Source organism: Myotis davidii, unplaced genomic scaffold (assembly GCF_000327345.1).
Source record: "Myotis davidii unplaced genomic scaffold, ASM32734v1 scaffold89, whole genome shotgun sequence".
NCBI classification, from domain to species: domain Eukaryota; kingdom Metazoa; phylum Chordata; class Mammalia; order Chiroptera; family Vespertilionidae; genus Myotis; species Myotis davidii.
The window spans coordinates 5,476,450-5,490,255 of NW_006300372.1; the positions used below are offsets into that span (position 1 = coordinate 5,476,450).

The 13,806-nt window shown below is 35.8% G+C and overlaps 1 protein-coding gene across 1 annotated transcript in view; it reads left to right on the forward strand.

Moving 5' to 3' along the window:
• Nucleotides 1–13,012, forward strand: part of SPINK5 (serine peptidase inhibitor, Kazal type 5) — a 71,127-nt gene extending 58,115 nt beyond the window's left edge. Inside the window, exons 21-28 of the mRNA XM_015572606.1 lie at nt 1,889–2,062; nt 2,881–2,953; nt 3,647–3,736; nt 3,839–3,966; nt 4,745–4,844; nt 6,914–7,044; nt 9,480–9,570; nt 12,711–13,012. Of these exons, the coding sequence (XP_015428092.1) occupies nt 1,889–2,062; nt 2,881–2,953; nt 3,647–3,736; nt 3,839–3,966; nt 4,745–4,844; nt 6,914–7,044; nt 9,480–9,570; nt 12,711–12,719 (796 nt within the window). The 3' untranslated portion in view covers nt 12,720–13,012. The remainder of the gene's footprint in view (nt 1–1,888; nt 2,063–2,880; nt 2,954–3,646; nt 3,737–3,838; nt 3,967–4,744; nt 4,845–6,913; nt 7,045–9,479; nt 9,571–12,710) is intronic.
• Nucleotides 13,013–13,806: the final 794 nt, after the last annotated feature.

The following is a 13,806-nucleotide window of genomic DNA, read 5'->3' on the forward strand; positions in this document are numbered from 1 at the left end:
GGCCATGTCGTGCAAAGAAATAGCATGCTAATCAATGCCCTAAGAGCACCTCTGATGCAATTATGGCAATCTGTAGGGCCAGTGACAGTTGTCAAACTATTGTTGCTTTCAAGTAAATTTCTTTTCTGAAGTTTTAAAACAAAAACAAAATAACCAAGCAAATAGATACCCAAGTTACAAATAAGAAAGCATGTGTCATTGGAGCTCAGGATGATAAATTCTTGACTTGGCATTACAGTGCCCTCTTGTGTTCAGTTTTGTACTTTAACACATGATGTCAATGCTTTACAATACCTACATAATATATGACACAGCTCACTCTCTTCTAACCCATTTATGAGCTCCAATTAGAAGAGTAAAATTTCCCCAGGAAGATTTTCCCATTAATGAGGCAACTTTTCATTGTCTATACTGACTATTCATGCCTCCAATTAATAGTAGTTCTCATTTTAAAAATATGTTGGGAACATCTGCTATGCATTTTGGTAAATGAATGGTTTTGCGAAAAGGCTTTATTGTACAACTTCGATGGTACCTACTGGCCATTTATTCTACTTGTAATCCTGGTCAATTTTTTTCAATTACTTATTATCTATTTTAAGAATGGCAAACAAAAAATTCTCTCTCTGTATGTATATATAGAAAATGTCCAGATATTGTGTGCGTGTGTGGCAAAAAGGGAACTATGGAATAAGCAAAGTGAAATAAGCTTTACAAAGCATTTGCATTATCATGTTTAAACCAACCCCAAATCTATGTAGTGGCTGGTATTTTTCCAGTTTTACAGTTCAGAAAAACTCAGAGAAGGTAACTATAGACAGATAATAAATGGAAGATCCAGACATTGCACCCATAAAGCAAAGGTTGCAATACAGAAGATGAATGCTATCATAAACATATATGTATTGGTATGCTGGGCACTTGGAAAGGGAAATCATTCTAGTAGCTTTTAAAAGTGATAGCTGTGAAGCATTTAATATGTTAATCAGATATTGAATTCCAGAAAAATTTTTAAATGCTCAACAAAAGCAGGTCTAGAGTTGTCTATGGACATCACAATTTAAAGAAAGAAAGATAACTGTAATCTAAATTACTAGCAGTATTTGTAAGGTAATCTTTCCATATATCTTCTTTGGCTCTTTGTGCTTAACAGAAGTTCAAGAAAAACTTCTACAGATGTCCACAACTTTTATAGATGTTTCAGCAGAGGCAAGATCCTGTGGACCCAGTTCCATTAGCTTCTTTTTAGGAACAAAATAGTTTCATCTTCTCACAGATATATAGGAGTTTCATTTTCTGCCAGGTAAAAGCAGTGAAGAAAAGGAAAACAATGTGGTTGTGAGCAAGTTTTTGATTACAAATCCAGCATTGACTTTAGTTACTTTTTCTCTCCAAGCCTTACTTTTCTCGTCTTTAAAATGGGAATAATGCCGTTTATTGTGTAGGGTTTTTTATGAAACTAAAGGAAATCCATCAGAGCACCCAACAAAGTACCTGGAATATAATGCAGATTTGATTAAATTTTTTGTTATTGAGGAACAAAGCTAAAAGTTTATATTTTAGTATGTTTTGCCAAAGAGCATCTTTTAGTTCATTTTGGGGTTATTTTTTCTGTGTGGAGTAGTCGTTACAGTTGTAGAGAGACAGGTTTTGGGCTCAGCCTAATAGAAAACTGCATAAAAATGGCATGGGCTGCTTTAGAAGGCAAATTCCATTGAGGAAAGACAGTTATTTGAGAGGGATGTTGTGTAGAGATCCTAACTTCCTGCGCATATATTGAATAAAGTGCCTTTAAAACATGTTCCATTTCTAAAATTTCGTTTTCTCTAGATATTTTCCTCCCTCAAGTGTTTTGAGTTTAGACCTTACCAACCAATTCTGTTTTCAGTTCTTCAGACCAGACTATTAACATCTTGCTTTGCTCCTTTTGGCAGGACCAGTGCCATGAATTCCGGAGCATGTTGAGAGATGGAAAGCTCATCTGCACCAGAGAAAACAACCCCGTCCGAGGTCCATATGGGAAGATGCACGTCAACAAGTGTGCAATGTGCCAGAGCATCTTGTACGTGAGGAGGTTTATTGATCAGTTTGATGTGTTGTGCCTGATAGCCAAAAAAAAACCAAAAAAACAAAAAACCAACCAATTCCTAAGTTAAAACTTTAGGCACTTAGGATCACATGTGACAAATATAACAGCTCCTCACTTGAGAAGAGGACAATAAGTTTCCAGAGCACTTTACAAGACATTCATTTTGATGTTGAGCAGCGTAATTATACCTGGAGCATGTGGGGTAGGAGGGAGAGCTAGTGGATTGTGCCCAAATTATTGGCTTTCAAAGAGGAAGCTTATCAGCTAAGTAACGTGGGACAGGCCAGTTCACTTTACAGAGCCTCAGCTCCTCCTGTATGTGAAGGGAACAATAATTTCCCAATACAGTTTTTACAGGTATTTGAGGAGGTAATATTAAACATGTTTATAAACTTTAAGCACTAAAACTATATAATGAACAATCAATACTGAAGAGTTTAGTTGTGCTTTAATTAGAAAAGTGAAAAGGGAGAAATGAAGCAACTCTCTATATGAAACCCATAAATAGATTCTACTAGGGGAAAAGAGTAATGGCCTAAGAGGATCATGTGATTCTGACAGCATAGTAATTGGATTGAGGAAAGTTGAAAGCCATAACTTGTGAAAATTCCAATAAGCAGAACTTATTAGTAAAAAACAAACAAACAAACAAACATACAAAACTATTTTAGATATTTTTGAAACGTGAGAAAACTCTTGGATTTGTTAATGTTTAGAACTGGAGAAATACTTGGTTTAAAAAATTCAATAACAATCCTGGAAAAACTACCCTATCCTTTTTTATTCTGCAGTGACCGAGAAGCTAGTGACAGAAAAAAGAATGATGAAGAAAAATCACACAACAAAACTTCAAATGATAAAAAGGTTATTTCTTTAAAAATATGAAGAAAACTATTTTACTTTGTATCCTCAGATCTTGACTTCTACTCCAGTGTTGGGATAATGAAGATGCTAATGTTTTACCTCAAAGAAAGTTGATTTTGCCCATATTGTCACTTTGGGCATAATCAGATTTTTTTTTTCTGGCTCTGAGGTTTCATGTTTTTCTCAGTTTTGTAGAGAATTCTCCTACAGTGTGTCATTACTTTAGTCTCTTATCTTGGGAGAAATGTGGGTTGAAAAATAAAGGGTGAAATCCTTTTCCTCCTTCCCTGCATGCTTTTCTCTGACACTAAATGTGAAAGGAGGCTTCAGGTGGCTTGCTGACATTGATTTAACAGCGGAGGCAATATTATCTAATCGCAAAACCTCCCCTTTTGTCCTTGATTTATTTTTTCTCTTTTCTCCAGATGATTTTCTCAGCATCAACAAATCAATAGCATGCATGCATGATGCTGCCTTTTCTTGTTTGCTTTTCAAGACTCGAAAGAAGACATCGTCATTCAGCCCTTTAATAGCGATAATCAATCCCATTTGTAGAATTAAATTCCTATGAGAATGTCCTTTGGCCGAGGGTACACCTCATGTGGAAAATAGGGGAAAGGAAGGATGGAAGGAAAGGACACGAGAGACCAGAAGGTCTATCAAGCATTGTTTTATGTTTCTTTGCATTTGCAGGACCAGTGCAAAGAGGTTCAGAAAGGAACAGAGAATGGAAAGTCTGGGCAGTCTGGGCGTTCCTTGGCCTCCGTTGCCAGGATAAGTGCTGTGAGTCTGAGCCCAGAGCTGAGAGGACCTCCTCAAACCCGGTGTGAGAAAACCACCAAGCTAAAGGGAAATAGCCACGTTCACTTCTTTCTCATTTTCCAGGACGAGTGCGCTAACTTCCGGGGGTCCCTAAGGAATGACGAGCTCCTTTGCACTCGGGAGAATGACCCTGTGCGTGGTGCTGATGGAAAGTTGTATAAGAACAAGTGCTACATGTGCAGAACTGTCTTGTGAGTAAGGGTGCCCTCTGACCCCTTCAGCATGTGGAGGAACTGTATTTGTAGAAACTGCTGTTTAAATAAATATGGGCTCATGAACCTTGAGGTGCTTACACTACGTTTTTAGATTCAAGACCCTTAATTTGACAACACCTGATATAGGAGGAAGAATGCTTGGATTTGGAGACAGGAAATCCAGATGTAAGATCTAACCATGATATTTACTAGCTGTCACTTAAAGTTTTTTTCATCTCTCAGGATCATAATTACAAGAAATTATTTCAGAGTTTTGTTCCAAATTAGGTCAGACTCAAAAGAGAAATATATATATATATATATTCATGCCTCCAAATATATAAAGTCAATCTCCAAGGCTAAGGAATTTGTTTTTGAGAAAGGGTTATTCTGATGGACAACCGTATTTGGGGATCAATGTGCATGATAATGGTAACAATGATCACAATTATCACCATCATCATCATCAGTATTCATTTAGCTCTTTGTAGAATTTTTTTTTGAGGAAGGAATTACCAATACTACCTTTTTTTTTATATTCTAGAAAATCTAAGCTCAAGGAATTTATCTATTACATGATAAGAGCTCTAGCCCAGAGCCCTGCTATACTTTCCTTAACGTGTTACCCTGGTCCCTCTCTATGTTCTGTGCTTTGAACATAGAATATTCTATGGTTTCATCCTATTTTATTACAATTGCTTAACTTCCCACTGGAAGTTATAGGAGCTAATTTTTGTAGACATAACTTTAAATTACTTTTTATTTTCTTTTTTAGTCAAAAAGAAGCTTTGGAAAGGGCAAGACTTCAAGAAAGGCCATCCCAACCTAGATCTTCCAGTGAGGAAGACTGCCCAGATTCCCCCAAATCTTCTCTGGTAAGAATGACTCTTTCAGGAAAGCTACTTATTAATTTAATTTGCATATTAGTGTTGGGGGGGGGGTGTTGCCACTGGCCCCCTGTAGATCTCATTTCCGTAGAAAGGCCTGGGAAGGGCTGATTCAGTACAGCCTCTAGTCCTTTTGCCCATTTTGTCACTTGTGATTTCAATAATAACTTTATTAATTCAAGAAAAATAGGACTTATAACTTTCCCTTAACTCAATGCAAGAACTGCTAGGACTTGTTAGTCTATACTTTCATTATCATTCACTTCACACCATTTCTATATTCTGATTACTTTGAGTCATAAGTTATATAAAAACGTGTTATTTAATTTCTGATTACCTAGAGACCTTATCACTATCACATTTATTATCAGTATTATCCCACTGTGATCATAAACTTACATTTTATGACTTTAATTCTTTGAAATGTATTTACACTTGTTTAACAGCCCAGTAAAAGGTTTATTTGATAATAATTTCATATGTACTTGAAAAGAATGTGTAGTCTGTAGTTGTTGGATATAGATATCTATGAATATCACTTAAGTTAAACTGGGTACTAAAAAGGAAGGAACTCTTACCATTTGCAACGGCATGGATGGAACTGGAGAGCATTATGCTAAGTGAAATAAGCCAGTCAATGAAGGAAAAATACCACATGATCTCACTTATTCATGGATAATTGAGACCATTATAAACTTTTGAACAATAATAGATACAGAGGCAGAGCTGCCTCAAACAGAGTGTCAAACTGCAACAACTGGGTAATTTTGTTTTTCAAATATTCTATATCTTTTTCTTTTTGGCTATGCTATCAATTACTGAAAGAAGTATGTTAATATTTCCTTTTATGTTTATAAAGTTACCTATTTCTACTTTTAGACAATTTTTACCATATATATTTTGAAACTATATTTTAGGTAGATGCATATTTAGGATTGTTATTAATGAAATTATTATTTTATCATTAGAAATTATCTTATTTATCTTTGCTAATACTTTTTATCCTAAATTCTACTTATGTGACACTAATATAGATATCTATCTAGCTTTTGTATAATGAATGTTTGCGTTTATATATTTTCCATCCTTTTAATTTTACCTATTGGTTGAAATAGAAATATTTATTTAATATAATATATTTATACTTCTTATAAATATTATATAGTTGAGTCTTTTTGTTTTCCCAGTATGATAATCTCTGTTCTTTAACTGGAGTGTTTATTCTTACTATTATTTAATGTAATTACTGACACAATTGTATTTAAGTCTTCTATAATTCTGTTTTTAAGTTTGATTTTTCCTTTGGTCCTATTTTCTTGAATTAATAAAATTATTATTGAAATCACACTTCTAAAAGACTACAAAGAACAAATATGTTCCCTCTGCTACATGAAAGATATATCTTTAATTTTGGGAGATATACTGACAATTATCATATACTGAGCCCTTATTGTGTGCCAAACACTGTGTTATGCATGCGTTTAAATGCATTATCAGATTTGATCCCCTAAAACACCAATATGAGACAAGAGCTATTATTATTCATGCTGTTCAGATGAGAAACGAAGGCTCAGAGAGTGAGGTAAACCTTTCCTCCAGTTTAGTGGCAGAACTGGGACTCAATAGCCCATGTAATTAACTAGTATTTGCCTCTGATTAGTATTTTCCTTTCTAGATTGCATATAACCAGTGCCTTCATTTAAGATAAAATAATATTATTTTTTGCATGATGACCATCCTAGAATCCTTACTATGGATATGTCTCATTTATTTGTGCCCAATGTCACGTAGAGTTTTGGCTTTCTTGTAGCTTTGTTCTTCCTTATGTCTTGATTTAGCTGCTTATCCTCCCTAGTCTAAAGAAGCCAAATCCGGGAGGTTAAATTTACCTAATAATGGTACGAAATAAATAATGTGAGTTTGTTTGACCTATGTGACAGCTTCTTTACTAGTCATATATTCAAATGTGATGGAGGAAATCAAGGGGACTTTCCCCAATTCATCCCTCTTGCGTGCCATGGAGCAAAGCAAATCTGATTTATGTTTTGCTTGTTCAGGATTCTGAGATGTGCAAACACTATAGAGTATTGCCCAAGATGGGTTACCTTTGCCCAAAGAATTTACAGCCTGTCTGTGGTGATGATGGCCAGACATACAACAATCCATGCATGCTCTGTCATGAAAACCTGTAAGTATACAAGTCTCATCATCATATCTTCTAGTCTAGAAGCTCTTGTCTATAGTGTTTCCCACGGCAGTGAATGGATAGCAATTTGAGGTGTGCTGCAACCAGATGACTAATCAGTGCAGTTCAAATCACATTTTGTGATCATCATCATCTAAAATAAAGGAGAGTTAATGTTATCCCTTTATTGAAATTGGTTATATATTTTACTGAGTCAAAGAAGGAAAAAAGTGGTGGGGTTACAACAATGAGAGAAAATCTCTATAAGCTCGTGTATACTTACAGGAGTCACCCATCCTTTGTCTAATAGAAAAAGTTGAAAATCATTGCTAAACAGAGTTAGCCCTTAGTGCTTCTCGGCCTTTTGGCTAAGATCAAGTGCAGAGTTAGCCCCGCCTATAATCACTAATGGGCCTTCTGACTACCTGATAGTCACAGATTTCCCATCCTCCCTAAATCTTCTTCTTGGAGCAGGAAGTGTTATCATGCAGAAGAAAGCTCACTGGAGCAAATGGCAGACCTGGTGTCGGCTTTGGCTTTCAAGCTTTGTAACTATCTGTGCCTCTGTGGGCCTATTATCTCATCATTATGAGATTCAGCTTCATTGGAGAAGAGGAAACAGTTCTTTGAGTCAACTGACTTTACAGGGCTGTTGCAAAGAATTATTATTTTAAATTGAATACAAAGGATTTGTTTTAAGACTGCATATATTGGAGGTAGCTTTGTTATTGTTTTCCTGCTCAATTGCTATCTGACCCTCACCTCCATCCATAGTCCTAACCTTTTCCCAGCCTCCATTTGACTAGCTTTAAATGAGAGCATGGTGATAAATGTTAACTTTTCCCCCTCACTTTTCCAGATTTACATGACAATCTATGGGTATTCTGTCCTTCTCAGGACACTATAAGCAAGGTCCAGAATAGGAGGATGGGCCTGATAGCCTGCTTTTCAATTATAGAGAAATATATTTGAAATTACATTTATGTTCTTCTAAGTCAAATAACTCATAAAAGAAAAATCTGCTCTACACTTCATATACTTAGAATAAAATCTGAATATAAGAGCTTTATATGATCTCACATCTGCACACTAGGCACTTTCACATTCACCCCTCTCTGAATCCTCACTACCTGTCATGGAGTGGTGATAGCTTCATTGTACAGAGCGTGAATCTGAAGCTCAGAGAGTACAGGTAATTTGTTTAAAGTCACATAGCTAGGAAGCAGATCAGACAGGATTTTAACCTTGTTGCTTTGGGGATAATACGGTTTTCTTTCTGCCACACTGCTGTTATATGCCAGGCAGTTCTTCCTTTAAAAATTGGAGGTCAAAAATTCCTTTGATAATATGAAGAGAGTTATCACTTTTCAGAAGAGAAAAGAAAATTATGTGACATTAACAATTTTTATGCATATCATCTATGAACACATTGGTCTCTTGAAGTCCATCCATGGGTCTTACAGAGTTTTAAGAATTAAGGAATCTCTGTTTAAGGGATGAATACAACCATTCAGGAATTTGTTACTATATGATGCCTTATCTTTAGCCCAGAAATTCTTCAATTTCTCTTTATTGTAAATGTAGCCAATGTTCTTCAAACATTTTGTTAACTATATAAACCCATAACAAGTGGATTTCTATTTCAAGGAACTTTATAGTGAGAAATCCCAATGATAAAAATATTAATAAAAGCATGTTTCAGGAAGGATTGTTTAGCTAAAGATAATAGAAACTGGGAGTATATATTATGAAGAGAAAATTTAGGCTATCCCAGGCAAAAGGAAACAGTATTGGTTTCTGTTGTCTTAGAGTAATCTAGAGGGAAGCAGTTTCAACCTGAGAATGCCCAAAGACAAAATGAACTGTCTTGTTAGACAGTAAATTTCCCATCACCAGTAGATATTTGATATGTAATATTTCTTAAGAGGCCTTAAAAGTCATATCCTTTAAGTCTTTCTAATTCTAAAATACCTACTATATGATTAAATCTTGTTATACTTTATAAAATATATTTATATATCTATACCCTCTATCTATTTTATATGTTTATATAAATACATTTATATGAAATATATTTTATAATCCCCAAGTCACATTATCAGTATTCAATAAAGTCTCATTTCTCTCTGGAATCCCATTTCCCCATCTGTAAAATAATGGCTTTTGGACTAAATGATCTCTAAGTGTATTTCTAAAGTTCAACAACTCTGAGTATATTGTGAATGAAATGTGACAGAATAGATCCAGGGGTGGGGAAAAAACGCTGGAGCTAAGTGAGAAGAGAGAGATGAAACGTGATGATGCCTACTAGAAAAGCTGAATGCAGATCCCAGGACCTGCCCCTGATTTCAGTTAGGGTTTGATGCTCAACTATCACCCACATTAATCCTTGTTGTTTTCCTTTCCCCATCTCTGAAAATTACTCTGTTCTGTTTTAGAATACGCCAGACTAATACACGCATACGCAGCGAAGGGCCGTGTGAGCAGAATAGCCCCCCAGAAACAACACCCCTCAGTGTGCCAGCATCTGTAAGTACACTGGCATCCATGATTGCGGTTTTTAGAGCCAGTTGATGAAGATAATTAAGTAATTGCTGAAATATGTGGGAATAATAATGTAGTAGTTAACATTTAAAAATGTTTCCTGGGATCCTTAATAGATTTTTTTGGTAGTGATGTCCCTAACAACAATTTCACAGAGTAGGTTTTCTTTCATATGGTCTACAATAAAAAATGAGACAGAGACCAAAAGACGTCAGATAGCAAACAGAACTGGATTTAAACCATTTCTCTGTAACCCCCATATCCTTGAATTTTACATTGTATTAAATGATCTTCCCTAATGAAAAGGTGACCTTTTCATTTAAAGTCTTACAAGGATGTTTTGACACACATTATTGAGTTTGACATTCTCCCTGGTGCTTTCATTTGAGGAATCTCTTCCTTTAGCAAGATGGTATGTAACTCGGGGGAAGGGGAACTGAGAATATTCAAATAAGATAAATTTTTTTTGTTACCAGATAAATATGGACTCAAATTCCAGTTTTTGATGGTCTTCATATATGAGACCTTTGGCAAATCACATAAATATTTAAGCCAGCAATTTTCAGCTACTGTGGCAGAAGAATTTTTAAAACATGCAACACCTGACTATGTAGTCAGGGGCACTGACCTCTTTTCCTTTAGATTGTCAAATCAAAAAATGACAACAGCCAACACCACAATGGCCATCCGGTATGAAAGAAACAAAATTATACCTAAATTTTTGTGAGATTAGGAAAAGGTATATATTTTAGTATGCTGCAGAATTTTACTAACTAGTTTATGTGAAAATCACTGATTGAAACAAAAGATCTTACTGAGTTACTGAAAGTATTCAAGAAGTGCTGACTTTTAAGCATTTGGCACAATGTCTACAAATTCATGGCATTTATTGTTATTATCACTATTATTATTATGCCTAAGAGACCAAAGTATGAATTTAGAGAAACATACCCTGGCGCCGTGCTTATTTTTAATCATTTAGTGAATTCTCTCTTAATAAATTTATATTTGATATTCACAAAAAATTTAATTAAAATAAACAATATTTAATGAATAAATAATTATTGATTTTTATCCACATTGTTATTTTACTCCCTTCCATAGCCAGCTCTGGCAATATGGAGTTGGAAACTGTTTTGCCACATTTGAGAATCTTAAGTAAACTACATGAGACCATACTCAAAAGAACTACTCAGTGATGCTTGATATGGGAAACTGGAAAAACAGGAGCTATAAGCTGTTTCTGCTTTCATACTAACAGCTGGAAGGCAGGTAGAATAGGTGGAGCATGGGCTGAAATCAGGACATTTTAATTTCTTATTTGGGCTTGAGAAAGCCATCTGTCTACTCTGGGTCTTTACATGTCTATAAAGAGAGGGTTTAAATTTTTGCTCCACTCCCCATATTGTGTTGGCTCTCTTGTTGCATATAAACTCTTAGTTATTTGCCCCTCATTTTATTGACGGACATACTGTCCCCCAATCTCACAAACACAGCTGGTCACATATATTCTAGAACAGGAAGGGGAAAATAATCTTTATATAAATTTTATAGGCTACACCTTAGGCACACCTTCTCATTTAAACAACTTGACAAAAACTGCTTTAGGGGGAAGTTGCCATAGGAGCATATGATAAGATGTATTTGTTCAAATAATGAATCTTGCCAGGCTAAGCACAGAAGGTTTGTAAGGGAGTTCCTTCCTTTCATTTTTGGGCGTATTCTTCCCACCAGAGGTATATATCCGGCATTATTAATGACAGGAATTATTTATGATGTTAGCTGATGGATCAAGTCATTAGAACAAAAGGTGTCCTGGGTGTGATTTCAGTTCCCGCTATGAGTCAGTGCTGTCATTTTGGAATCACCAAGGTGGTATGGGTGGGTCATGGCTCAGTGTTGCTCTGATAACGACTCTGGATTCATATCCAAGAAGTTGGAACCTATTGCCTGACCATTGTTCCTGGGTGGAAGATAATCTAAGAGAACCTGGACTCCCAAGAATGGAATAAAAGGCTTTTCTGGGAAAATAGATTGAGGTTCCCGGAACCCATACTTTTGCTTACTATCTAATAAGGACTTTTTATTATACAGTAATTGCTAAGATGAATGTAACCCTTTAGAGTTACATTCACAGTGGCCCTGTAATTAGGGCAGAGGCCATTATCTTTCCCATTTTATAGAAAATCATCATGCAAGAAATGCTGCAATTTATCAGGGTTATTCAGTATTATATCTTGAGTCCAATGTAGATCTTCTAACTTTACTTCTTATGTTCTGCCACCATCCTTTAGGTTCAGGACATTCTAAGCACCTGGGGCTCTGGAGAAGGCATTATCTCAATTAAATAAAAATTAGCTACTTTGGAAGGAAATTACTATGTTAAGGATAATACCAATACTATTTTCTGTGGTGAATAAGCAATGCGTCTCAGTTTAATGACAAAGATTTTCAAGGATTTAGCAGGACCATAGCTTGTGATTTTCAAACCAAAGGAAGTCTCACCATTTCAATTTCAATGTGAAAGTTTAAATGGAGGTTTGAGTTTGGAATGATAGTACTACTAGGGCTCTAGGTGGTAATGTATAGTTATATGGAAGATTCCCTTAGGCACTTGCCCCCTTTTAAAAAATTTGTGTTGATTTAATGTTTTAAATGTTGATTTAAAGAGTATATGAATATTGGATGCATCAGACAAGGAAGATTAGCTGGTTGTATTCTCATGGCCTAAGACAAACAGTGAGTAAAACATTAGTGTTAGAGGAATTGGATTTAAGTTCTGACCAAATGTGAGACTTTGGGAAGTCACTAAACTTCTCTGAAGCGCAGTTTCCTCCTCTGTGAAATAATGTTAGTAGCACCTATCTCTTTGCATGAGGGTCACATGTAATAGAGAGTAGACTTTATTTCTGCATCCACCTCAACAGGGAGTTTGTACTAGGTGCTCAATAAAGGCTCATTGAGTCAATTGAATAAAATGTGAAAGTGATTTTAAATTGTGAGTCCTTGATAGACTGCGGGAATCTATGGATTTCTTTGATTATGGTACAGCTATAAATGTACAACCCTCATTTCTACAACATCTCTGAATTTCTTCCATCTAACCTACCCATCTTCTCTTCTAGGTCAAATGATGTGAGGATTGGTGAAAGCCATGAGGGACCATTTATATCTTGATTCTGAATTGCCTACCTTCACCATCTGTATATACAAAGAATTCTTCAGAGCTCGTCTTTATTTACTATAGAAAACAATAGAGACTGTTGGGGGAATGGACTTGCTGACTTCCAGTCTTCTCCATCTCTTTCCTCCTAGATTCTGCGATCAGAGGGCACAGAGACATCCCCATCCAGTCTGTGCTCTGCAGACCCCTGATCACAATGCTGTCTGTCCAATTACTTGTTCAATAAAAGTAAACCCAGCAGAACACCCTTTTCGGGATTTTTTTTGTCACTGCCTGACAAATAGGAAATTGTTTTTTACAGAAGTTGAATAAACTCTACCCTTTTGTCTGGCTAAGCCCATTGGTGAACAGAAATTGCTCACTTTTTTTCTGATTCAAGTTGTTGTCACAGTTGGAAACAGAGGTGGGGAGGTATGGGCTCCCAGGCAGCCAGCAGCTATATAAAGTCAACCAACTATGAATCAACCTCACCTTTACTATCTGTCACTTTACCAGCTCCCCTATCTGGCATCTCTATTTCTGTGAATAGCATAATTACCTCTCAGTGAATAGGCCTCATTCAATGACACAAACCAGTAATTTTTCACATCTAATCTTGTTGCCTCTTGACAATGAATGTCTATAGCAGGGCCTTGGTTGCATATTCTGGGAGAAGACAGGAAATGAGAATTCCCAATGTATGTATGTCTCTAGAGCAGCACTGTCCAATAGAAATATGAGTCACATATATCATTTCAAATTTTCTCATAGCTGTAAACCAAAAGGGTAAAATTAATTTTAATAATATATATATTTTAATTGTTTAAAGTATTACATATGTCTCCTTTTTCCCCAATTGACCCCCTCAACCCCCCCACCCGATACCCGAGGACAAGCCCCCTTCACCCCATTGTCTGTGTCCATTGGTTATACTAATATGTGTGCATACAAGTCTTTTGGTTGATCTCAAAGCCCCCCTCCCCTGCTATTTGTCTCTGGATCTATTTTTGTTCATCAGTTTATGTTGATCATTATATTCCACATATGAGTGATATTTA